This window comes from Onychomys torridus, chromosome 5 (assembly GCF_903995425.1).
Source record: "Onychomys torridus chromosome 5, mOncTor1.1, whole genome shotgun sequence".
In the NCBI taxonomy this organism is placed as follows: Eukaryota; Metazoa; Chordata; class Mammalia; order Rodentia; family Cricetidae; genus Onychomys; species Onychomys torridus.
In genome coordinates, this window is record NC_050447.1 from 128708329 (window position 1) to 128735038 (window position 26710).

Here is a 26710-nt window from a genome sequence, read left to right on the forward strand (position 1 = left end):
TGCCACATCCCAAACTTCCAAATAGCAAGACCTGCGATGCTTTCTCTGACTTCCCTGGGTTTTTGTGTCCATGGCCTCACCCATTGCCATCTTCCTTTGCTTCTAGATGTCATTGGTCCTGGCTCTAGGTGTGTTCTGTCCCTCAGAAACTCAGAAAACTTAAATTTTCCTCCTATATGGCCCTCAACTTGTCTTACCATCTTATAAAAGGCCTTTGCCTGCCAGAATGGGCACATCATAAGGGAAAGTCTCTACATCTCTAATGTCCCACTTTGCCTCCATTGCTAGGCACTCATCTGAGGCATTCCCCACACCCAAAAGAGGGACTTGCAAGCAGATGAGTCCACAGTCAGGACTCCCTCTCAGGCTAGTAACTGCTAGAATGCCTAAGATGACCTCATAAAGCAGAGAATCCTTCCCAGCATCCCTCTCGCTGCCTCTTAGAATCCAAGTATCCAAGGAAATCCTTAGGCAGAGGTTTTTGGTTATATGGTAAAAGCAAGGGATAAAAACAGAAAAGTTGGGAGATGTCTCACCGCTTTTCCCACAACCCTGTAAGAGTTGTGTCTAGCTCACTGTTTAGTACTGCATCAGAGGCATTGTATGCAAGAATCAAGAAAATTAAGTAAGTATGCTTTACCTCTATGGTCAGAAAATGTGTGAAGGGAAGCATGGGACAGGGCACCTGAATACTAGCTGCTTCTACAGGTACTTGTTTACATCCCAAGAGAGAAAAGCATCTTAGACATGCTGGTTTCTCTGGAGGGTGAGGTTGGCACATTTGCTGGTCACTTGGAGTCTGAATTTGATTCTGCTGTTTATCTATTAAAGTATTAGATTATTTGAGGGCTTTCCCCCTTTCTTTTGCTACAGGACCTATTTAAAATCATATAATAAAAATTACATATTTTGTTATAGGTTATAGGATATATAGTCTGTAGCAGGCTTTCTCTGACTGCCAGCCTCCAAATCACGACACAGAGACTTATTATTAGTTATGAATGGTTGGCTCTAGATTATGCTTGTCCCATCAGCTCTTATAACTTAGTTTAACACATTTCTCTTCATCTACGTTTTGCCTCCAGGCTTTTTACCTTTCTTTCGTTCTGTATGGCCTATTCTGTGTCTGTCTGTCTGGGTGGCTGGCTGGCCCCAGGTCTCTCTCTTTCTCCCTCATCCTCTCCTTCCTTCTCCTCTGGAGCCTAGATTCCTTCTCCTCATTCTCTCTGCCTGCCAGCCCTGCTATCCCTCTCCTGCCTAGCTATTGGCTATCTAGCTTTTTATTAGACCAATCAGGTGCCTTAGGCAGGCAAAGCAACACATTTTTACATCATTAAACAAATGCAGCATAAACAAATGTAACACATCTTTACATTGTTAAAGTAGTATTCCATAACATTTCCCCCTTTTTGTCTAAATAAAAGGGAGGTTTTAACTTTAACATAGTAAGACTATATACAGTAAGAAAAATTATCAGGTAAGAATTACATTTACAATATCCAGTCCATTTGTATTTGGCAAATTCAGAGAAAACACTCTATTATTTATCCTAACTTTATGAGTCCAGAGTTTTATATCTAATTTACCTTCTATCATAACTAAAGAATACTCTGACTAGTCTTCAACTACATCATAGACCCCCATAAGGATATTATATTGCCTGAGTAAACAGGAAGTGCAGTGTAAGCTACTTCCAAAACTATAGAAATGACAGAGACATCTGGCTGCCTAGACAGTCACCCAAAGTTCCTCTGCAACATTGGGGCATCCATCTTCAGCTTACAGGCCTAGAATATCTGGCAGACTTTTCTATGAAGCAGGGATTTTGAAGGACTATCTTGCCTTGTTTTTGCAAAGTTTGGCAGTCTTTTCCCTTTGTGTTCTGCTTGTCCAGTTTGGATGGTATGCTGTCAGCAGTTGAGGCAAGGACAATTTCTTGTACAAATGCTAGCTTTGCCACATTGAAAGCAAACACTATATGAAGGTTTCTTGATGTCCATCATCCTTTTATGAAGTAGATTGGTGCAACCAGGAACAGACATGTCCTAATGTTATGAAAAGCCCCATCTTATTAAACATCTTAAATGCCATATTCTGTAGGTCTTTGAAGTGTTTGATGATCACCTGTCTATCTAAAATGTATGCGTTTAACCTTGAAAATATACCTAATATAACTACAAGATTGATTATTGTGGATAACTAACTACTAACCTGCATTTCCTAATTATAGATTACATTTTTTAAATGAGCTGCATAAGCACAGTACCCCAAATAAGAGTAGAGTAGAAACATACATATAGTATAACAAAAATAACTCTAAATTTATTTAAATATACCCAATCCATAATCCCCCCAATGTACACTATTTGAGGTTAATAGTTGTCTTTTTTTTTTTGAGACAGGGTTTCTCTGTGTAGTTTTGGTGCCTGTCCTGGATCTTTCTCTGTAGAGAGATCCTGATCTCCATGAATCTTGAAGGAATCCACAGCCTTTCATTTCCGGTGGAAACAAAAGCATAACCTCTTCCTCAATGCAATATATTTTCTGAATTCCATTTCAAAGTTAAGACATCCCTAAAGTATCTAGGCTGGTTTAATTCAGCAGTCCCTTTTACAATCCCATGTCTCTCAGCAGTGGCCATTCACTCATTAGCATTCAAAAAATTCAAAGTCAACGCCATACAGGATCCAGACTCCCTGTGTATTTTCCATCTTTATGTGGCTTTTCTCCTTTATATTACTCTACTTTCTCTTTAAAGACTTTATTATTTTTATACTATATTTTCCCTATGACTGTCTATACCCATTTTCTTTCTTAACCCTATGTGTATTTTAACACACTGTAACCTATTTAGAGGTATTTACCCCCCTCCCTCCCAATCTGGACCTGTCTTTATTGCATGTCTCTAGCTTTTTCTGACCATGTGAGCCAAACCTTAAACTGCTAAGTGGCTTGGACTGGCAGCTGGCTCTGCCCACTCAGGTCTGTGAGAGCCAAGTTTTATGACTCTGAGCCCGGCCGAGATCTGTGTCTAACTGGGCTCTGCATTCAACCATCCCGGCTCTAGGTAGCTCTTGACTGCACTGTGGCAGGTGTTTTTACTTGAAGTGCTGGCTGCTCAAGTGCTCACTGTATGGCAGAGCTTCTTAAAGGAGCCGAATCCATTTATTTTATTATTTTATTTTTCCAATGTTCTCAGGTCCCATGTGGAAATTTGAACCCCATATGGAAGTGCCAAATGTAGCAGGCTTTCTTTTAGGCCACCAGACAACTTCCAAAACATGACATGGAGACTTATTATTAATTACGAATGTTCTGCCTTAGCTTATTCTTGTCCCACTAGCTCTTAGAACTTAAATTAACCCGTTTCTCCTTATCTACATTTTGCTTCAGGGCTTTTTCCCTTTCTTTTACTATGTATGTCCTACTCCGTGTCTGTTGCCTGGCTGACTGGCTCTGAGCATCTCCCTCTTTTTCTGTTTTTTTTTTTCTCTCTCTTCCTCCTACTTATTCTCTCTGCCTGCCAGCTCCGCCTACCCCTCTACTGCCTAACTATTGGCTGTTTAGCTTTTTATTAGACCAACCAGGTACCTTAGGCAGGCAAGGTGAAACGGCAACACATTTTTACATAATTAAATGCAGCATAAACAAATATAACACATATTTACATTGTTAAAGTAATATTCCCCAACAATAGTCTGTTTTTTTGTTTTGTTTTTCCTGTGTGTGTGTTATGTGAGTGTCAGCATGTGTGTATGTGTACCATCTGCATGTGTGGTGCCTACAGAGGCCAGAGGAACCTCAGATCCACAGGTGCTTGGTGTCTTAAGATTAAGGCCTCACTATGTTGTAGGTTCAAGCTATCCTCCTGCCTCAGCCTCCTGAGTAGGCTTGAGGTCACAGGTGCAGACTGTCACAGTTGAATTCGCTCTCTCTGTTTCTCTCTTTTCTCTCTTTGTGTGTGTATATATATTTACCTGTAAAAGAATGTGTTTGTTACAGATAGTAGGAAAAATATATTACTCTTTAAGAAAACTTTTAAAGCATCGATAAATGTAAATAAATAGAAAAAAGAATGCCTGTAGCCTCACTGCTCATAGTAGACACTGTCAGTATGTTACCAGCTCATAGCGGACACTGTCAGTATGTTACCAGCTCATAGTAGACACTGTCAGTATGTTACCAGCTCATAGCGGACACTGTCAGTATGTTACCAGCTCATAGCAGACACTGTCCATAGCGGACACTGTCAGTATGTTACCAGCTCATAGCGGACACTGTCAGTATGTTACCAGCTCATAGCGGACACTGTCAGTATGTTACCAGCTCATAGCGGACACTGTCAGTATGTTACCAGCTCATAGTGGACACTGTCAGTATGTTACCAGCTCATAGTGGACACTGTCAGTATGTTACCAGCTCATAGCAGACACTGTCCATAGCGGACACTGTCAGTATGTTAGTTACCATTGCTCAGGATGAATCTCCCACTTATTTGTATGTGGACAAAATCTTTTTGAGATGAGTATGTTTCCATCTTGTTTTGTTCTCCACCAAATCATAATCATTTTTCTAAGCCATGAGAAGATGCGTAGATATACTTTAGGGTCAGGATTTCATGGTATGCCATTTCATAGTTTACTTAACCAATCTTTTAAATTAAAAAAATTATGTGTGTGTAGGGAATGTGCATGCTCTGCCATCTTTGTGGAGGTTGGAAGACAACTTTTGGTATCTACCATGTGGGTCCTGGGGGTTGAGCTCAAGCCGTTGGGCTTGGCAGTAAATGCCTTTATCTCCTGAACCATCTCACTAGCCTGTAACCAGTCCTTTCTGCTAGATTTTAAAATTGTTTTCAAGTACTCATCACTGTACATTATCCTGGGATAAACGTGTTGAACTAAGTCACTGTGCACATTTCAGGTTGTATTCTTTTAGGCTACAGTCTGGGAGAGAACATGAACAGTTCTGGTTTTTGTTTGTTTGTTTTGTTTTGTTTTTTAAATCAAAGCCAATCAGTGTAGGTTTCCCTGTTCCTTAAGAAGAATGTCCCATCACAGTCCATGTTTTCAGGCATGAAATATCACATGGAAGTTTTGACTTACTTTATAAGCAAAAAAAACCACAAAGTACTGTCATGATTGGATGTGTCCCTTTTCTCTTAGGGTGTTTGACTTTTTATCATAGACTTGTGTGTGTGTGTGTGTGTGTGTGTGTGTGTTTCCTGAAATATGTTCCCCTGTTTCCCTGCTGTTTACTGACATAGTCATGTGGGGACAATTTGTTAAATAAGTAAGTGGAGATGGTGTTCCCTCAGTCTTGAGAAGTGGTGACCACTCTTTCTCAGGAGTCCAGGAAGAGGGTAGGACAGGCTGTTCTGACCACCACCCATGTCACAGGGGCCACTCATCTAGCTGTTTACAGGCCCCTGTTCAATTCTCTTCACAGTGTGGAGGGAACAACCCTACGAGGGGGCAGTTGTTCTGTGGTAACAGCACCTCTCATTCGCCCTTTGACAGGAGGAAGGACGTTGAATGCCAGGCATTCTTTAGGAAGGTCATAAAGAATCCCATTTTCCAGGTCCTCATGATCAGCACCATCACCTCCAATGCTGCCTTCATGGTCTTGGGGACTGATTACAGCATAATGTACAAATTGTTCAGACTCTTTGAGGTGAGCACACAGATGCTTTTGTTTGACTTTGCCTGTTTTATTTCTGAAAATGTTAAAGTATTTCCCAGGCATTTGGCTGCAAGGAATTGTCTACAGAAACAATGTAGAAGAACTCTGACTTCTGCAGTGGCACCAGGTAGTGGCCGGAGCAGCAGTGGTGATGCGATCGATCTCCCTGAATTCTCTCTCATTTGTAAACAGAGAAACTAGATGTCATATCCGAGACTCACGGGCAGCATTTCCAATGAAGCAAGTGTCGGTCCCTGTGGGGAGGAAGCAGAGGGGCAGGAGGGAAGGGTGTGCTGGGCTGAGGTGAGGCTCGCTGTTCAAAGCAAGTGTGTTGCCCACGACAGTAGTGAGTGCAGGACGTTCTCAGTCTCTCCAAAGGGGCTGGAACAATCCAGAACCAAGGAACTTGCCGAACTGACCAGGCAGGGCTCCCTCCAAAGGACTGTGCACTTAGGGGAACGGGAGTAAGATTTAGCAAGCTGGAGACATACAGATTAAAAAAAAAAAAAAAAAAAAAAGACAGGGTTCAGGTAGACCAGAAGTAAGTGGAATCGAAACAGTCCCCAATGAAGTGGCTGCATTTTAGGACCAAAGGTTAGGAAATGAATTCAGGATAAAAAGTACAATAGTAAAGGACTGAGGTAAAAGACCACACATTAGTATAAGAGAGCAGAACAAGGAATCTGATCATAGAGGTAATGAAACCCCACGGTAAAGATAAGTCTACAAAATCAAATAAACACGATAACATCCCCTAGAGCAAAGCAGCGTTAAGGAAAACATTGCACCTGTAGGAAGGAACAGAAACACAGTGACAAAACCCAGGAAACAACTAGAAATCAAATAAAACTGTTTCAAAACCAAAGGCTGAAGTAGAGCAAACAGTTCGATACAACAGATGACAGCTTGAATTAAATTGAGGAATTTAAAAAACTCATTTAAAATGGGAAGTGATGGAAAATGCTGAGTACTTGTGTTGAGGAGAAGATCCTGGATAAGGATATCCAGGATCAGAATGCTAAAAACCCAAACCCAAGAAAAATCAACCCAAAATCTGTATGTTGAAAGAGTGCACACTGCACACCCAAGAATATGAACTCAACCCAGCAAACACTCAGACACTGGGGTGAAATGTTTGGGCTTCAAGGATTCTGGGAAGTCCAGCTAACGAAGAAGCAAATTGCCATCACACTTCTCTGTGGCCATACTCTTGTCCAAAGATAGTGGAGTGACATGCTCAACTTCCCTCAGCAAAGAAAACGTGAACCAAGGAGGCCAGGCGGAGAGAAGGGTCTAGAAAAGGCACAAGCTCACTGATGTTCAGACTCATGGCGTGTGCTTTAATCCCAATTACGTAATTATCTACAGATAATTCGCTTAGGACAAAGTCTGAGCCAGCCCGAATGGCTGAAGAAGCACCACTTTGGTGCTTTTGGGGATGAACATGGCAGGTATGTTGTTTGTAGAGTGAATGCTGATTGCCATTCACAGGAAAAAGCACATAATGAGTTTATTCTCTGATCCTAAGGCTACGTAGCCTGACTGAAAGACGGACAATGGGCAAGCCATTACAAAAAGTTTTAAAACTTTGTTTGTTTGTTTGTTTGTGTGAGACAGGGTCTCTCTGTGTAGCCGTGGCTGTCCTGGAACTCACTCAGTAGACCTGGCTGGCCTCTAACTCACAGGAGTCCTCCTGCCTCTGCTTCCCAAGTGCTGGGATCAAAGGTATGAACCACCACTGCCTGACAAAACTGTGTTTTTTATTTTAAATTTTTTTGAGACTTTCATACATGTATACAATAAAATATGATCATATATGTATACAATAAAATATGATCAATATATGATCTTCCTCTTCCCCTCCAATTTCCCCCATATCCCTCCCAACATGCCTCTACCAAAATATAATATCTTTAACATTTTTTGACGACCCACTTAGTCCAGTTAGAGTGAAATTACCCACAAGTGCCTGCAGCTTGTGCTGGCCCTCTGAGAGCTAGCCAGCAGCGAGGGCTTTCCTGGTTGGTCTGAGATGATTTATGTCCTGTGCCTTTTCTGTGGTCATCTCTCTGCTGAAAGAAAGTGTCTGTTGTTTTAGCGACAGGGTATTACCATGTGGACCCATGTTTAACAATTGCCTTAGTCGTGATGTACATAGTAGTGTTATTCTGAGACACTGTGAAATTTGTGATAAAGCACATTGGTAATTGTGGGATTTTCCCCTTCTATTTTCTTCAGGGCAGAGGGTGTGCTCACACATAGTAGGCAAGCACTCGACCATCACCTTACAGCTTCCACCCAGGATAGCTTACATTTTATTTTCTTCCCTCTCTCATGTTGTTTGTTTGTGGTATTTATCTGTCTGTTTATAGCAAGCTCTTGTGTGTAGCCCAGGCAGACTTGAGCTTGTGTTCCTTTTCGTTCAGCATCCTGCATGCTGGGACCATCCCATGCTACTGAAAATGAGGGTGCTTTGCTTCAGCGTCCTGAATGTTGGGGTCAGCCTGTGCTACTGAAAATGAGGATGCTGGTGGAGAAGGGAGGTAGAGATATATAGACACCATGAATTCAGTCTGTGGTTCTGTGTTTGCTTTGGAAATGTCAGAATAAACAGCAGGGGTGTTTTGTCTTCTCTACCAGTGACTAGCGCATCAACCAGCTCAGCTGTTGCACATTCTTGGTGCCTGTGACATGGCACTGAAACTGGAGTGTAGAGAAGTAGCTGATCCAGGAATATGCTGGATCTTGTCATCTTCCCTGTAAGGAAGCTGTCAGAGTTTATTGTGCTCATGGCAAAAGAATGCAGGAGATAATTTGGGGACACTTCTGCTGGCTGAAGAAGAGGCAATGTGAGGTGCAAGGATAATAAGAGCTCTGGTTAGAAAATCCTCAAAGCCTGAGGTGAGGCCAAGGAAGTAAGGGACTAGGTCTTCTTCCTGAACCAGAAGTTACAGGAAAGAGTCAAACTTTACTGGTATTTCTGACATGAACTCTAACCTTAAGGAGTCATCTGCTGGGTGACTACTCACACTACAGTTCCTAACATTTTGTTTTGAGACAAGTTCATGCTCTGTAGCCCAGCTCCAAACTCATGATCCTTTTGCCTCAGCCTCCCGAGTGTTGGGCTTTCAGGTGTAATCAGGCATGATATTTCTATTAAACTGTTCCAGTTGATACATTAGAAAGAAATGACAGCATATCTTCCACTTTAACTCTGGAGAAGCAATGAATCTGGGCATTGAGCATCTACAAGAAACCAGCAGACCCCATGTGCCTGCTAGAAGAGGAAGCACCTGCAGCCTTGCCCAAGATAAACCTGAGTGGGCTCCTGCTTTTGGAACCAGCTACCTACTGTCAAGAAACACGGGGGAGAAGAAGGACATACTACAAAATGCAGACTGGAATGTTCTTTAGTCACACTACTTGGCTTTTAAAAAATTATTTATTTATGTGTATCTTTCTCTGTGTATATGCATATATGTATACTGATACCCATGGAGGCCATGTCAGATTCTCTGGATCTGGAGTGACAGGCAGTTTTGAGGCCACCTGATGTGGGTGCTGGGAAATGAACTTGGTCCTTTGCAAGAGCTCTTAACCACTGATCCATCTCACAGCACTTGGAGTCCTTACCAGATAGTCTGCAAGAGTTAAAAAAAAGTAGTGAGGGATTTAAAAATGTAGTGGTAAATACCACATTATTCTGGGATATAGATTTCTATTATAAGGAACCAAGTCTTAATAAATACAGGTAAGTTGAAATAATTGTCTGTATTTTATCTGATCACAATGGAAAAATGAAACTACAAAGCAGCAGGAAGAGAAACTCATGGAGATCAAAGAGCCCACTAGTCAACATCAAATGCCTCCTTGAAGACATCAAGGAGAAAACAAGAGCATTCCTAGAGTCTACTGAAAATGAAGACAACACATCACACTTATGGAACAAATGAAAAAGTCCTGAGAGGGAAAGTATAGCATAAGGCCTATACTACAGAATCGGAGGGCTTGGGAGATAGCTCACCAGGGACAGGTGCCTGACCCACAAGCCTGGAGCCTGGGTTCAGTCCCTGGGATGCACAGGACAGTGGAAAGGGAGAGCCGCTGTAGAAGGACCCCCCTGGACTCCCCAACTTCTGTGGCTGTGAACCCATACACATGCAAAGCCTTTTAAAATAAGAGAAATTCGGTTCCAAACAGGCCACTTATTGACACATGTCAGGGCACCGGAGAAATAACAAACCAAACCTAAAATTAGCACATGGAAGAAATAATTACAATCAGGATGGAAATTAGTGAAATAAAAACAAATAAAACAAGATAAAGTATCAAAGAGTTCCTTCTTCGAAAAGATAAATAAGATTGGAAAATCTGGAGGGTCAAATGAGATAAAGAGAGCCCAAAACAGTAAAACAGAGAAGAAAAGGGAGCCATTACAATAAATGCAGAAAATTATTAGGAAATACCTTAGAAACTTGTATTCCACTAAATTGAAAGATCTAAAAGAAATAAGTGAATTTCCAGTTGCTACCAAATTAAATGAAAATTAAATAACTTATTTTTTGACAGTGAAAATTATCTTTCATTGAACTTCATACACCAGTGAACATAGATAACCAATTACTGTGATAAATATTACAAACTGAAGGCCGAAAAACAGGTCAAACCCTCTGACTTGACTCTGGTCTTCATAAGGGAAGTGCTGCACATGTATATTTATCATTCAAAGAAATTAGTGCAAATGTTTTCATTTCTAGTTTTTAGACTAAATTGCAGATCTGTTAGTGGCCCCATCAGAAGCCATCTTTACATATGCATGCTTGCAGACCATCTAGTTAGATTTGTCAATTCTTTGAGAAATTGAGAAAGAAAAAATACCTTTTCTTTATTTAAATTAAAAAAATTTTTCACTTGAAGGAACAGACATGCAAGTAGTTAAGAGGCATTTAAAAAATTTAAAGATATTTTAAAAATTAAAATATAATCCACCATTTCCCTTAGATAAATAATTTTAGTGTATCTACAACAAACAATGAGATTGAAGCAATAATAAAAATCTCCCAACTGAAAACATCCAGGTCCAAAGGATTTACTGATGAATCCTATCAGTCCTTTGGAGAAGGGTCAGCCTGTCAAACCTTCACACACCAGGGGAGCAGAGGGCACGAATGACTTTTTAGGAAGCCAGGGTCACCAAGATACACATACAAGAGAAAGACAAAGAGCAGCCTCCCTGATGAACATGGGTGCAAAACAATTCCTTCTGAGATCTGCAACCCAAACCTAAGAACACGGCCAGAAGTGTCACCCACCGTGGCAGAGCTGGCTTCATGACACTGGTGATGAAGGTTGGTTCAGCATGGACTCATGGACAGAAATCATGTGACCCTCCCAACAGAAGCAGAAAAGGCTTCTGGTAAAATCCCAAATCCCTTTGTCATAAGAGGCCTGGAAAGACAAGAATAGAAGGAACCCGTGTTGACCTATCAAAGACTTCATGTGAAAATCCTACAGCCGACAGTGTACTAACTGGGAAAGATGGAAAGAATTCCCATTAAAATCACGTTCTGCTCTTACCTGATGTGCTGTTGGGCACATCTTAGCTGGAGCAGCAAGATAAGAGAAGGAGATAGGTTCAAACAGGGAAGGCAAAGTTGGGGTCTCTGATTGCAGATGATGATTCTATACATAAGAGATCCCAGAGCTACCAGCATCTGATAAACACTTTCAGCAAAATGGCAACATACAAAATTAACCCATGAAAATCAGAAGCTTTCCTATCAACCGATAACAACTATGCTGAGGAAGAAATCAGGGGAGCAAGCCCATTCATAGTTACATCAAAACCAAGCCAAGCCATGCTGCTCCACTCCCACGAAACACTGGAGGTCAGTGGATGAAGGTTCCTGCTCTAAGCCTGATGACTTAAGTTCAGTCTTCCATGGCGGAAGAGAAAACAGGCTCCTACAAGTTGTTCTCCGACAACCACATGCTCACTGTGCCCCCCCCCCCAAACAAGATACAGGTGTGTATGTATGGGAGGTGGAAATGGGAGAATTGGGCTAGAGCTCCTGGCCTGGCCTGGGGTTCACAGCGCCACACAGACAAGGGGACTTTGCCTCAACAAAGTCGAAGGAAAGAACCAGACTCTTGAAACTTGTTCTCTGACCCCACAAGTGGGCCACAGTAAGCATGGGCTAGTGCACGCGCACACACGCACATACACATGCACACACACACACACACACACACACACACACACACACACACACATGTGCACACACACGCACACACACACGCGCGCACACACACACACGCGCGCACATACACATGTGCACACACACACACGCACACACACACGCGCGCGCACATACACATGTGCACGCACACACACGCACGTGCACATACACATGTGCACACACACACACACGCACACACACGCGCGCGCACATACACATGCACACACACACACACACACACACACACACGCACACACACATGTGCACACACACGCACACACACACGCGCGCACACACACACACGCGCGCACATACACATGTGCACACACACACACGCACACACACACGCGCGCGCACATACACATGTGCACACACACACACGCACGCGCACATACACATGTGCACACACACACACACACGCGCACACACGCGCGCACACACACCAGAACACCTCATACAGATACTCTAATAGTAGGCTAATGAAGGACTGGCACTTTACCTTAGGAGTAGAGGTCATCCCTAGTGTGCACAAGCTCCGGGTTTGATCCCCGACATCTAGAAAGGAGAGGAAGAAGAGGAGGGGGAGAGGAGGGGTGGGGAAAGAGAAGAGAGAAAGTAATGAGCTGCAATGGCGGAGGAGAGCACCAGGATAAATGAAACCCAAGACAGGAGAAGGGAACAGTAAAACTAAAGGCAGGAATTAATGAAATAGAAAACAGAGTCAATCGTAGGCACAGGAAAGCAACCACAAAGCTCAGAGTGGGACTCTTAAAGGAGTTGAAGTAACTTCCTTCAGGTGACAATAAAAAGAGAAGGGATGCAGAGACATGGCAGAGACTTTAAAAATCTGATAACTTGGCAGGCAGGATGGCTCAGTGGGTACAGGTGCCTGCTGCCGAGCCTGACGACGTGAGTTGATGCACAGGACCCACATGGTGGAAGGAGAAAACTGACTTTTGCAAGTTGTCCTCTGACCTCCATGCACACATAACACTGTGCCACCTGCCAGTGTCCTCGTACACACATGTGCACAGGCTAAATCAATGAGATAAAAGAAATTATAAAGCCCAATTTTTAAAAGAAAGTCTGATAATTTAATGCCAATACATTTGAAAACCCAGCTGGAACAGTTTTCTAGAAAAGAATTTACAAAACTGACTCTCTCTAAGAAAGTAAAAACCTTCAAACTACACAACCTTACCAACTAGAAAGCATTATGTTGAAATCCTATGCGCCTACCCCTGAAAGCCAGGCTAATCTGGACTGAAGGTTTTGCCCACACTTGGGAGGGTTGTCTAATTCTAGACATAGAAAACTCCTCTGCTTACTACACACACGGGCATCCCAGTCCTGCCACAGACCGGTCAGGCACCTCAGGGAGCTAGTTCAGCCTTCGTGCCCAACAGTAGACAAGGGCAGTGTGAAGGAGGGAACCACCCAGGGTCATGAACTCTGTTACAAACTCTGAGTGCCAGGAAACAATACAAACACCTGAAAAAAGAATAATGTTTACCACGCTGCACTTTCCCCAAAATGCACTCTCACCTCACCCCAAGTTCACGCAAAGACCTGCATTTACCCAGTTGCTGTGTTTGAAACCTGGGCTTCTTGGATGTCTCCCCCGTACATGCCTGTGCCAATGGCAAACCCGCCCTTCATGCAGCACTCTTCTCGCAATTTTTGCCTGGGTGACTGTCACCTCCCTGCCTCCCAAGTTGCTCTTGCCAGTTCCCCTGAAGTCCCTTCCACTGTACAGGGGCTGAGAGCCTATCTCTCCCCGGTTCAGAGTTCCTCAACACTGGGAATCTGTCTTAATTATTCATTTTCCACTACCTAAAACAGGGCTTGCTTGACACATGGTTGCTCAGTCTTGTCAGTTATGAATGAATATTAGATGATTGTTAAGATGACAAATAAATTTGGGGGGGGGGTGTTTCAAGACAGGGTTTCTCTGTGTAGTTTTGGTGCCTGTCCTGGATCTCACTCTGTAGACCAGGCTGGCCTCAAACTCACAGAGATCCGCCTGGCTCTGCCTCCCGAGTGCTGGGATTAAAGGTGTGTGCCACCACTGCTGCCCGGCAACAAATGAATTTTGATGAAGAAAAAAACTTAGATGTTTCTAAAAGGACCTCCTGGCAATCGTAGATCCGTTGGAGTTGTAGGCAAGGGAGAAGCATTTGGAGAAGATTGGTTCAAACAGTATAAAAGTGTGAAAAAGCAGAATGTCCTTCAAAACCAGGGGACTTTAGTTGAATGATCTTTATGTATGTTTGACGAAGGTAATGGATTAAATATAACTATATATTTGTATATTTTACCTTAAACGTGTAAGTATTCAGTATGGCCAGAAAACTCTTGTGACTTTCTCTTGGGGACTGTTTATGTCAGGTAGCCTGCTATGTTGAATATTGACCAGGACCTGTCTATATAGCCATTTACAGCTAGCTGCTCAGCTACTAGGCAGTCATGCCTGCATCTAGGGGAAACCCAGCCCTAGGCTTAGGGCCACAGGCAAGGAAGACTCAGAAGGGGAAGGGTTCCAGGCTCAGTAAGAGAGCAAGGGGCTCTGTCTGGGTTTTTCCACACCTGATTGGGTGGTCTCAGCAGGGAGAGGCTTGGACTGGGGCTCTGCATTCATTTTGATCTCTAACCCTTGTGACCCTGCAGATCTCAGAGATTATCTTTGTCTCCATCTATACCTGTGAGTTCTTCATGAAGGTCTATGTGGAGCCTGTTAAATATTGGAGAGATGGCTATAACCTACTGGATGTGGCTATTATCTTTATTATCTTGATACCCTATTCCCTCCGAAAGATCAAGGGAAAACATTACAAATTTCTCCATATTGCTGATGGCATACAGTCTCTTCGAATCCTCAAGCTTATCTCCTACAGCAGAGGTATCAGGGTGAGTGCCCGTGTGTGCACGTGTGCATGCGTGTGTGTGGGTGGGGTGGGGAGAGAGCGGTGGTGGTGGTGGGTGTTGGTGTGAGATAAGGATTAGTCAAGAGCGGTGGCGCACGCCTTTAATCCCGGCACTCGGGAGGCAGAGGCAGGCAGATCTCTGTGTGTTTGAGGCTAGCCTGGTCTACAAAGTTAGTTCCAGGACAGCCAGGGCTATACAGAGAAACCCTGTCTTGAAAAACAGACAAACAAACAAACAAACAAACAATCCAAAAGCTCACTCAGAGGAGACAGAGAGAGAACAGCAAATGCAATCCTGAGAAAACCAAGCAATGGCCCGGCCAGGAAAATCCACACTGAGGAGGCAGTCTGGAGAAATCAAGCAGCAGCAAAGAAACAGAGCAAATGCCCATCAGATGAGTGACAAGAGGCCGTTAGCAACGCCAGAGAGGCTAGTCACTCAAGAGAGGGAGGAAAACAGTCCACAGGGAGACAAGGAAGTGGGAACAGGAAGTATAGACACCGTTACCCAGAAGCCTGGCCTGGAACTGGAGAGGACTGGCTGTGTATGCCAGGAGGGGGGCTCACATTTAGGGCTCAGACACACCCAGACTAGACAATGGACAGTAGACTCATATAAGCCTCTTCCGGAGAGCAGATCCCTGGGCAAACATGGGCTCAGGACACATGCCTATAGGATGGGCTGAGTGTGAGAGGTCAGCCTTGAGGCCTGTTCTGAAATGTTCTGAAGAATGTTTCATGACCTTGGCAACTCAGGAAGATGGTGGGAATGGCGCTTTCAGAGTGGCCACACCAAAACAAGGAGTCTTTCCCCATCAAGGAAGAATGGCAGCCAGTGGTCAAGGCCAATAAAACACTGGTGATCCCTGGCACACAGCTCACAGCCATCCGCACCATATGAAAGGCAGCCATGGCATGGATAGGAAGGATGGTTCAGATTGACCTGTACAGCCAGACCAGCTTTCAGAGCTCAGCCCTGACATTTCATTAAAGTTTGTTTGTTTGTTTGTTTGTTTTGCCTGTGCATACATGTATGTGCACTATGTTTGTGCCTGGTGCCCGTGGAGGTCAGGAGAGGGCCTTAGATTCTCTAGAACTGGAGTTACAGAAGATTGTGAGACACCATGTCAGCTCTGAGACCTGAACCTGGGTCTTCTGTAAGAGCAGCCCATGTTCAACTGCTGTGTCATTTCTCTAGACTCAAGCCTTGACATTTACATGCGAGTAACCTTGTACCTCAACTTATTCATCTGTAGAATGAAGCTAATCATGCTTTCTTACTGGTTTCAAGACCAAGATGATATTAGTAAAGATTGACCCTCCATATGATCAGATGAATTAGCAGGAGATAATGCTCCAGTCATTATTTCTTTTGTTTTGTTTCGAGACAGGGATTCTCTGTGTAGTCCTGGCTGTTCTGGAACTCACTCTGTTGGCCAGGCTTGCCTCAAACTCAGAGATCTGCCTGCCTCGGATTCCCGACTGCTGGCTGGTATTAAAGGCGCGCACCATCCAGATTGTCAGCTGAAATGTAAAGGAGTCCCTAACAGATGAGCAATCTCAGTACTCAAAGTCAGTCTTTGGCTTCTGACCCCTAATCATTCGAATGTCCGTGCCTCCCACCTCAGGCTGTGTGCTTGTTACTTGGTTTTTCAGAGTCCTGCCAGACAAGCACCCGGCTATCAGGGGCCCCACTGCCTCTGCTCACAGCATTTCAGCCTGGAGCTGCCACCTCCCTGCTCCTGCTTCCTGGGGCCTCATCATTTCCCCAATATCCAAGGGGCTATGGAGGATGCTTCCTCAGTGCCCTGGGCCTGGCAACCTCTTCTGCTTGGAGGTACCCAGAATGCCCTAGGGCTAAGAGGACAGCAGTGATTGATTCAGAGCCCCAGGAACTAAACTGGTACTAAGAATTGATTCTCCTAGCAACTGGGAATTCAAAAGCAGATGCCGCTTCTGTGCTAGACCACAGAACCCAAAGACCAGGGCTTCCAGAGACAGAGGCCCTGCCCTCCAGACTGAGTTTCTGCTTTAATCTGAACCACATACTGCTGGAACCTGATAGGCTTGTGCTTGCAGAGTATGGCTTTGAGCAGCTGGTAGGGTCCTTGCAGAGAGTGTGACCTCCTTTCCTCTGGCTGTCATTTTCAAGGCTACTCAGTTGTGACCTTAGGTGCCACTGGTCCATGGGCTGGCCTAGAGGCAGGAACCTGGAACAGCCCCTTCCTGAGCCCTGAGCAGGTCCTACTACTGAGCACATTGGCTTCCTGCCTCTGTATCTTACATGTGTGCCATGGCCACAGTGCCCAGGGGTTCCCACTCTCGTAGGCCTTGTATGTTAGCTTTCTGTAACTGTCACCAACATGACTTGAGAGAACAACTTAAGAGTTATTTGTGTGTGCCACATCCATGCAAGGCTTCAGGAATGGATCTGACTCAGGCAGTGAGGAGATGAAGAAAACACAAATCACAGACAGACACACAGACAGATAAGCGGGAGTCAGTATACTGTGAGCTCAGACGGGGAAAGCTCAGCTGCCCACCCCGAGCTCAGCGTGTCAATAATGTGGAGGTAAGGAGAGTGGCAGGGTTACTGCACGCTGCTGAACAGGATGTGAGTTATTGTGTAGCTGGAGAGCTTCTCTCCAGGACCCACCAAGCCCCTGCGGTCCCACAACCCATGTATAAAATAAACACACAGACACTTATATTATTTAAACTGCTTGGCCATTAGCTCAGGCCTACCATTGTCTAGCTCTTACTCTTATATTTAGCCCATTTCTGTTAGTCTATACTTTGCCACATGGCTTGTGGCTTACCGGTGTCTTTACATGTTGCTTCTCATGGCAGTGGCTGGCAGTGTCTCCTCCCAGCCTTCCTGTTCCCAGCCTTCTCCTCTTCCTTGTCCCGCCTACCCTATCCTTCCTGCCTGGCTACTAGCCAATCAGCGCTTTATTTATACAGAGTGATATCCACAGCATTATTGCATTCAGGCACACAAGGAAGCAGGGCCACACAGCTGGGTTAAGGGTGCAGGTCTAGCTAATCCCAATAGGAACAGTCTTCATGGGCGAACAGTTTATAGTCTGCAAACACCCCAGGAATGGGCAGAAAGCTATGCTGGACATTTTCTGCACACACTCTGAACATTCATACTTGGATCACAGGAAGGCTTTGCCTTGCCTCTGAGCCTCATGCCAAGGGGGAGGCTTTACCATTCCTCTGCTACTCTGATGCTCAGGATCCTTGACTTGGCTGTGCCTAGTCAGCAGCACACATTTCCCCACCACTTCACTCAGGAATTCCTCTGTTCTCTGAAGTTTTGGTTCATGATTTTATTGCTCTTTCTTCTGTTGGCCAGTATGCCACAGAGGTATTCACCTCATTGGTCCAGCATATGATGGAGAGTATTGACCTCAGTTGTCAGTGTGTGGTGGAGGGTACTGACCTCAGTTGTCAGTGTGTGGTGGAGGGTACTGACCTCAGTTGTCAGTGTGTGGTGGAGGCGCTTACCTCATGGCAGCCAGGAAGCAGAGAGAGGAGTACGGGAAGGGGCCAGGGTAACACCTCAAGTGTGAGCCACCAGTGCCCACCTGCCCTCAGCTGTGTCCCACTTCCTGCTTTCTTCCTCCACCCCAAATGCCATCGACTGTGACTCTATCAAGTGAGTAATCCATTGATTACGCCGGAGACCTAGGATCCAGCCGCTTCCAAAAATCCAATCAGCTGATGATCAAGCCCAAGTGCACAAGCCTGTGGGAGGCGGTTCATAGTAGCTTGAGAAAGTTCCGTTTCTGCCTAGCAGGGAGACCGGTAATCATCAAAACCTCAGGTCTTTCAAAATGAATCTGAAAACACTGCTCTTATTCCCCAGGGGAATTTAGGGCAGCATATTTCTCCGAGATGACCTTTTTGTGTCCTGGAATATCCCCACTGTCCAGTCCTTGCTCTTCTGTGTTCAGCTCCAAGCTGCCTTCCTAGTCCTTAAGGGCCACTGTGCTCAGGGCCACTGGTGGCTGGTGGTGGCATGGGAAAGGGTTTAGTAGTCACTCTTCACTCTGCCATTGTGTTATGAGCAGGACAAACTGGTCCTCTAAGCCTCTGACCCTTCATCTTGATACTAGCCACCTATTTGAAATGTCTGTGTTTTAGTCACTGTCCCGTTGTTATGAAAAGACACCATGACCAAGGCAACACTTATAAAAAGAAAGCATTTAATTGGGGACTCACTACAGTTTCAGAGGGTAAGTACATTATCGTGACAGACAGCATGGCAGCAGGCAAGTAGGCATGGTGCTGGAGAAGCAGTTGAGAGCTACATCCTGATCTTCAGGCAGAAAGAGAGACTGGGCCTGCCATGGCCTTTTGAAACCTCAAAGCCCACCCTCAGAGACACTCCTCTCCAACAGGCCACACCTCCTACCTAACCCTTCTAATCTTTCAAACAGTGCACTCCCTGGTGACTAAGCGTTCAAATCTATGAGCCTATGGGGCCGTTCTCATTCAGACCACCAAATTTCACTTCCTGGCTCCCATAGGCTTGTAGCTATATCATAATGCAAAAATATATTCAGTACAACTTCAAAAGTCTCCATAGTCTATCACAGTCTTAACACTGTTTAAAAGTCCAAATTCAAAGTCTCCTCTGAGATTCCTTGCCATCTCTTAACTGTAACCCTTGTAAAATCAAAATAAAAAAGCGGATCACATTCTGCCCACATAAATTGGCACAGACTATACCTACAGTCCCAAAAGGGAGGAAAGGGAGGATAGTGAGGAAATACTACACCAAAGCAAGACCGAAAACCATCAGGGCAAACTCCAAATTCTGCATCTCCGTGTCAGATGTCAAAAGGTTCTTCAGATCTTCAACTCCTTTCAGCTTTATTGAATGCAACATTCTTTTCTCTCTTGGCCTGGTTCCACTCCATGTCAGCAGCTCACCTCAGCAGGTATCCTACAACTCTGGCATTGCCAACATCTTGAGGTCTCCAAGGCAATCCAGGCTTCTCCTTTACACCTTCACACATGGCTGCTCTGGGCCTCTATGCAGGGACACCTCTGACACATACCTGGCTTCAGCAGCTTTCTTTAGCCACAGAGGGAGATTCTACAACCCCTTTCTTGTATTCTTGACTCTAAAGCCAGAGCCCCATGGCCAAAGCTGCCAAATTTTTCCTGCTTGATGGGGCTGGAACATGACCTTCTTATTTGATTATATCTTCACCAGCTTTCTGCTTTCTATGGTTTCCTTCACTGCCTAAGCTTGGCTATCTTGGAACTTTCTTTGTAGACCAGACTGGCCTTGAACTCAGAGATCTTTCAATTACATATTCACCAGCTTTCTGTTTATGATAGTTTCATTCCCTGCTTAAAAGCTTTTCTTTAATTCATTTTCACAAGTTGGAAGCTTAGCTAGCTGGGATCTTGCCCTGAGGTCAACACTTCCTTTATTTCATTTAGCATCAGGCTTTGCTTTAAACTTTTTATCTTTATCTTCTCGACTACTGGATTTAGCTCCATTATACTTCCTGATGCTCATTTCCCCCTCCAACTGTGTATTTTGTATTTCTTCATTCCCTACTTGCCCCTTTTTATTGTAGATATGCTAAGAGTGGCCATTAGTAACCACATGACACAGTCAATAATTGGCTGTGTTGAAATCTCCTTGCCAGCACATCAATACAATCGCCCCACCCTACACTTCTTTACTCTCCCTCTTTAATTTAGCCTTGAGCATATTAGGACAAAGGCAAAAAGCAGCCATATTCTTTGCCAAAATATTAAAATAATGGGCTCTGGGTCATCAATATTCTTCCTCTCTGGAACTTCTTGAGCTGGGCCCTTATTGTTCAAATTGCCCACTTAAAGCATCCAAACCACTTTTCTAGTCCAAAGTCTCAAAGCCTTCCAAATGCCCCCCAAAACAGCATGGTCTGGCCTGTCACTGCAATACCCAGTCCCTGGTACCAACTTCTGTCTTTTTTTATTTTTGGGTTTTTTAGGACAGGGTTTCTCTGTGTAGCCCTGGCTGTCTTTCTCAGCACTCAGAACTCAGAGACCTCCCTGCCTTTGCCTCCAGAGTAATGGGATTGGGTGTGTACTACCATCAACTTCTGTCTTAGTCAATGCTATGAAAAGACACCGTGACTAAGGCAACGCTTATAAAAGAAAGCTTGTAATTGGGGGCTCACTTACAGTTTCAGAGGATGAGTCCATTATCTTCATGACAGACATCATGGCAGCAGGCAGGCAGGCATGGTGCTGGAAAAGCACTTGAGAGCTACATCCTGATCTTCAGGCAGAAAGAGAGACTGGGCCGGCCATGGCCTTTTGAAACCTCAAAGCCCACCCCCAGTGACACACTTCCTCCAACAGGCCACACCTCCTAATCCTTCTAATCCTTTCAAATAGTGCCACTCCCTGGTGACTAAGCATTCAAATCTATGAGCCTATGGGGCCATTCTTATTCAAATCACTGCAGTTTGAGGAAGCACCCTTAGTAGGTCAATGATTATAAAGTACAGACTCAGTGCAAGTCTCAGGGCATGAAAACTGGACAACAAATGCATGGCGCATTCCAGGGACAGACAAGGGAAGGGAGAACAAGGAAATTACCCATTTTACAGGAGAAAGGTGAAGATCCTTAGATGGAGTGTTGCCTGTGAGGTGAGGTCTGTAAAGAATGGGGAGCCATTTTCCTCTTGGCTCTCTCTGTCCTCAGGTACATGATGATCTCCTTATTCTTCCTGGGCCTGGGGGACAGCACATTTGGGGTTGGCTCTCAGCAGAGAAGCACAAAAGCAATATCCAGGGATGACCACAGATTCAGGCTGGATTCAAGTAGAGAGGTCACTGGGCCGATGGAGAGGTGACCCAGACCTGAGACAGTGTACACCCATGACACAGGGTGGATGCCACTGTGGGATCGGTGCAGTCCTCTGGGCACGAGTCTGAGCATTCACTCAGCTGATACTTATGAAACATCTCCCATGTGTCAGGCATGATCCTGGACAGCTGTGATCTGGGTAGGCTGGCCCTCTAGGTTCTGGCTTAGCCAGGAGCACTTGCCTAGCTGCAGTATCCCTGCCTTGCAGACACTCATCACTGCTGTGGGACAGACTGTCTACACGGTGGCCTCTGTGCTGACCCTCCTGTTCGTGCTCATGTATATCTTCGCTATTCTGGGATTCTGCCTGTTTGGAATGCCAGAGAAGGGTGACCTGAATAACTGGGGGAACCTGGCTGCGGCTTTCTTCACCCTCTTCAGTCTGGCTACGGTACCGTGTCTGGGGACGGGGGGGGGGGGGGGGGGTGGGGGGTGGGCGGAACTTGGAGAGGGGCTGGTAGGACCTTCCCCATGTACAGGTGCTTATTAGTGGGCACAGGAAACTGGGACTGGCATGCTGGGACTAGTCAGAGCCCAGTGTGTTCCATTTCTGTCTCTAACCCCGTGACTTTATAAATCATGCCATGTGTTGCACAGGGAAATAAAACTCGCTAGAATTCTCTAATGATACTTAATTTGGATTAACCTTAAGTTATAAATGAAGCCCACAGCATACAGCTTAAAAAGAAATAAGCTTCACAAATTCACCCAGAAGAAGCAAAGCCCAAGTCTCTAAGTCTAGACTTTTGAATTATATAAAGGGTGGCATTAAAAAAAAAACAAACAACTTTGTTTTGCTTTTATTTTTTCCAAAGATGGGCCTGGAAATAGGCTGTGCATTTTAGGAGAAAATGGGAAGTCTTGAGAGGAGAGGCTCCCTTAGGCACATTGGCTCCCAACTGGTGGTACCCTGCATTTCTATGACTAGAGGACAGCGGTGGATGAGGGGGTGCTGAAGGACTGATATAGAGACTGGGTTGGCAGCACCTCAGTGGGTCTGGTGCTCCTCTGGCATAGGTGACATGGAAATGTACTCTGCTGGGTCTCGGTGCTCAGTTTACCCTGCCTTGCCTGACCAGGTTGATGGCTGGACAGACCTGCAGGAACAGCTAGACCAGCGGAAGTTTACTGTCAGCCGGGCATTCACCATCATCTTCATCTTGCTTGCTTCCTTCATCTTCCTCAACATGTTTGTGGGTGTAATGATCATGCACACAGAGGTGAGGCTGTGCTTGTAGTGTGTGCGTGCGTGAGAGTGTGCATGTGCGTGTGCATGTGCATGTGTGTGTGCGCGCGTGAGTGTTTGTGCACGCGTGTGTGTGTGAGTGTGTGCATGTGTGCGTGTACATGCATGCATGAGTGTGTGAGTGCATGCGGGCAAGTGTGTGTGCACGTGTGTGTGCGTGTGCGCAAGTGTGCACGCGTGTGTGTGTGTGTGCCTGAGTGTGTGTGCATGTGTGTGTGCACGTGTGTGTGCGTGCACGTGCGTGTGCTGCTCAGGTTAGGTGTGGCAGGTAGAGATATGGGCCAGGTTTCTTGGACAAACTGGATTTGTGTCTTTCTTAGGAAGTGTTGTGGAGGTAGCCAGAAGTCCCCTCTCAAGTGTGCTTGACTCTTCTCCTTACATTCATCACCATGTGATGGGGGCTGGTGGGCCAGTGGAACTTAGGAAACGGTTGCAGCTGTGGGTGACAACTTGAGTTGGGGGCTGGCCTGTGTCAGGTGGGTCTTTCTGCCGAGGTCTGAGCTTCAGGGCAAGCCAGGCAAGGAGAAAGGCCGGAAATGGAAAGGGTCGGAAGAGAGAGCACGATCTTCACTTGTCTATTCTGCCTTGCTAGGACTCCATCAAAAAGTTTCAGCGGGAGCTGATGGTAGAGAGGCACATGACACTTATGGAGGAGAAGCAGGTGATTCTGAGGCGCCAGCAAGAGGAGGTCAACAAGCTGATGAACACACAGGTAGATGACTCCACTGGAGAGATGACAGACAGACAGACAGACAGACAGACAGACAGTGGAATGGCCAGGAGGAAAAGCTTTGAACTCAAGCAGAGGTCAGGTGGGGTCAGGCACATGTGGTTTTTGGTAACGCAGGCCTGCAGCCATGAGAGCCATGCTTTCTTCCTGTGTTGTGTGTTTCCCTGAACAATTTGGACTGTTGAGTAGTGTAGTTCTAACATCCCCTCTTTGGTGGATGGTTCTCCACTGTGGGGTCTTTCCTGCTGGAGCTTCTTACTTAGGACCATCTGGTACCAGGCAGCTCAACCCCAGGCCACTGGATGACTGAGGATGGGATGCTCTGTCAGGGTGTCACTCAACCTTATATTCCCTCACCCCTAAAATCAGGACAAGAATAAGCATAAGGGCTGGAAGTCTGCTAAGCATGGTACCACTCACAGCCTGCACTCTTCTGTCTTGTGTTCTTAGTCTAACCTGGGGGCCCTGCTGGGTCCCTCATCATCAGAGTGTCTCTTTTCTGAGGGGCGATGCCTGCCAGTCTAGCTATGCCCAAGATTTGTTCAGGGTTGGAGGAGGTCACACAGAATCACCATTAGGCGTTCTCTTGTTCCTTTAGACCTTGGCCTCACACTAGGGATGGTGATCCATGAGACAGTTCCGTTCTTACAGGGTCTAGGCGAATTTGCGACTTAGGATCCACAAGGTTCGCGGGTCTCTGTGGCTTCACTACCATTGTCACTGGCCTCTTTTCTTCCCGCTCTAGGAAAGTGGTGGTAAGAGCTTCTCTGAGCTGGTGGAGGAGTTCAAGAAGACCCTGCGGCACACGGACCCCATGGTCCTGGATGAATTTGGCACTAGCCTGCCCTTCATTGACGTCTACTTGTCCACTCTGGACAACCAGGACACCACTGTCAACAAGTGAGTTACTGGTCCCCATGGCTTCCTCAAGGCCGAGCATGTTGTAGACTCCAGGAGACTGAAGGGTTGGTGACCACGGTGCAGGGTGGATGGGTACACTGAGGCCCTTCCTGGGAGCGTAGGATCCCACGGATGCCTGGACGCTGGGCTGTTGTGTGCGTGGGTCTGTGGTGGAAGGGACTCTGCTCTGCTGGCCCTCCCAACTCTCTTTCACTTGTATCCAGATGTTCGCTTTCTTTATCCCTTCAGGCCCCTGATCACTAACACTTTTCAGGGAGCAAGGAATGTGTGTGTGGGGGTGGGGCAAGTCAAGTGCAGAGGATCCTAGCTTGGCTCTGCCACTATCTTTCCATTATCTTTGAACAAGTGTCTGCCATTTTCCTACCTGTCACATAAGGAGCCACTGGGCCAGGTCTGATTCTCAGTGCAAGCTAGCTGGGGTTTTGGCTGGCAGCTGAGGAGCTGTGGACATTAGTGAGCTAGTGTGGACTTCTGAGCAAGAGCAGATATCAGAAGCCTGACTTCTCTATGAAACCCCTCTGGAGCCTCAGAGACTAGGGTGACTGGAAAGGAGGGAACCAGGGAACGTCCTCATTGGGTCCAAGAACAGGACAGTCACTGTTTGGGTATCACCAATCCTACTTGCCAAATCCAGGGGTTTGTTGTGGACATGACATATAAGAAGAGTTCACTTAGGTCAAGGGTCCCCAGCAGAGTGACAGATCACGATTCCAACCTACCTGAGTCTTTGTTTTCTCCTGACCCCACACATACCTGGTGGGTATGGCTACTTCACAGGTGCCAGTGTGTGGTATGTGGTGACAGGGTGGCCTGGAGCTTGCTTTATGCTCAGATCTCCTTTTCTGGTCTGTTCTCCAGGCTTCAGGAGCTGTACTATGAGATTGTGAACGTGCTGTGTCTGATGCTTGAAGACTTGCCACCCCGGGAAAAGTCGTCCCATAGCTTGGAATTCATGATTTAGAGGTAGTGGGCATGTGTGGCCTCAAAGGCTGTGGCAGTCCCATTAAACACAGGCCTTCAGAGGTGGCTTCTCAAACTTGTTACAGTGTTGATGTTGGTAAGACCTACCTTTGGAGGATGGACCTGGATAAGTGCCTGGAAAATTGATCCCCCAGGACCTTGGGAGCTGGGGGTGGGGGTCATTCAAGACTTGCCCTGGCTAATGGCTACATCCTGCAGCACCCCCAGACCCGCTGAGCTCCTAGGGAAGCTGCCTGAAGACCACAGACCAACCAGAGCATCAGCAGCTCTGTCAGTCATGGCTGTGATCATGACCCCTGAAGGCTGACCTGTGCAAGTGCCCCAGACTGACAGAGGCCAGCTGCTGGAGAGGCTCTTCTTTAGGAGTCCATGTTAATTCCCCTGAGGTTCATGCCAGGGCTTGTGGTGTGACCAGAAAGATTACATCATGGAGTTCTGCATAGGGGAGCCGCCTACTGGCCATGTTAGGGCATCTCCTGGAGTCTGGAGCTGTATACAGCCTCCAGACTTCTTTTTTATTTAGATGGTGGCATTTTCTATGTCACTCCTGGCCAAATGTCTCTTGGAGGTGAGAAAATGCTAACACACTGCGCACAGTCACAGGAGCGGGCGATCTGAAGACCACGGGGCAGGCTGGGGCAGCAGGACTTCGTGCTCTAGACTGGCAGCCCAACCCTAGTAGTACCTACTTTCTCCTCACTGCTCTGCTCGGTTGTCACCTGGCCTGTGTCATCTTAAACACAGAGGGAAGCAGGTGCTGGGAAAAGCTTCGGAGGGAGACTGGTGGGTACCCAAGGCCATGAGGCCAAGACAGCAAGAAACAGAGGAGGGAGATGGTCTAGACAGTGGTTCTCGGTGGTGGTACACACCTTTAATTGCAGCACTCGGGAGGCAGAGCCAGGAGGATCTCTGTGAGTTTGAGGCCAACCTGGGCTACCAAGTGAGTTCCAGGAAAGGCACAAAGCTTCACAGAGAAACCCTGTCTCGAAAAACCAAAACAAACAAACAAACAAAACAAAACAAACAAAACACACACAAAAAAACAAAAAAACAAACAACAACAAAAACAAGTGGTTCTCAATCTGTGGGTCATGACCC

The 26710-nt window shown here is 45.8% G+C and overlaps 1 protein-coding gene across 1 annotated transcript; it reads left to right on the forward strand.

The window, feature by feature from the left end:
• The first annotated feature begins 208 nt into the window (after positions 1-208).
• Positions 209-26508, forward strand: Catsper3 (cation channel sperm associated 3). The gene is made up of 8 exons (XM_036188679.1): positions 209-625; positions 5520-5673; positions 14589-14828; positions 21943-22125; positions 22814-22954; positions 23573-23692; positions 24456-24610; positions 25490-26508. The coding sequence occupies exons 1-8, from the start codon at positions 528-530 to the stop codon at positions 25590-25592; spliced, it is 1194 nt and encodes a 397-aa protein (XP_036044572.1). The 5' UTR covers positions 209-527; the 3' UTR covers positions 25593-26508.
• The last annotated feature ends 202 nt before the right edge of the window (positions 26509-26710 follow it).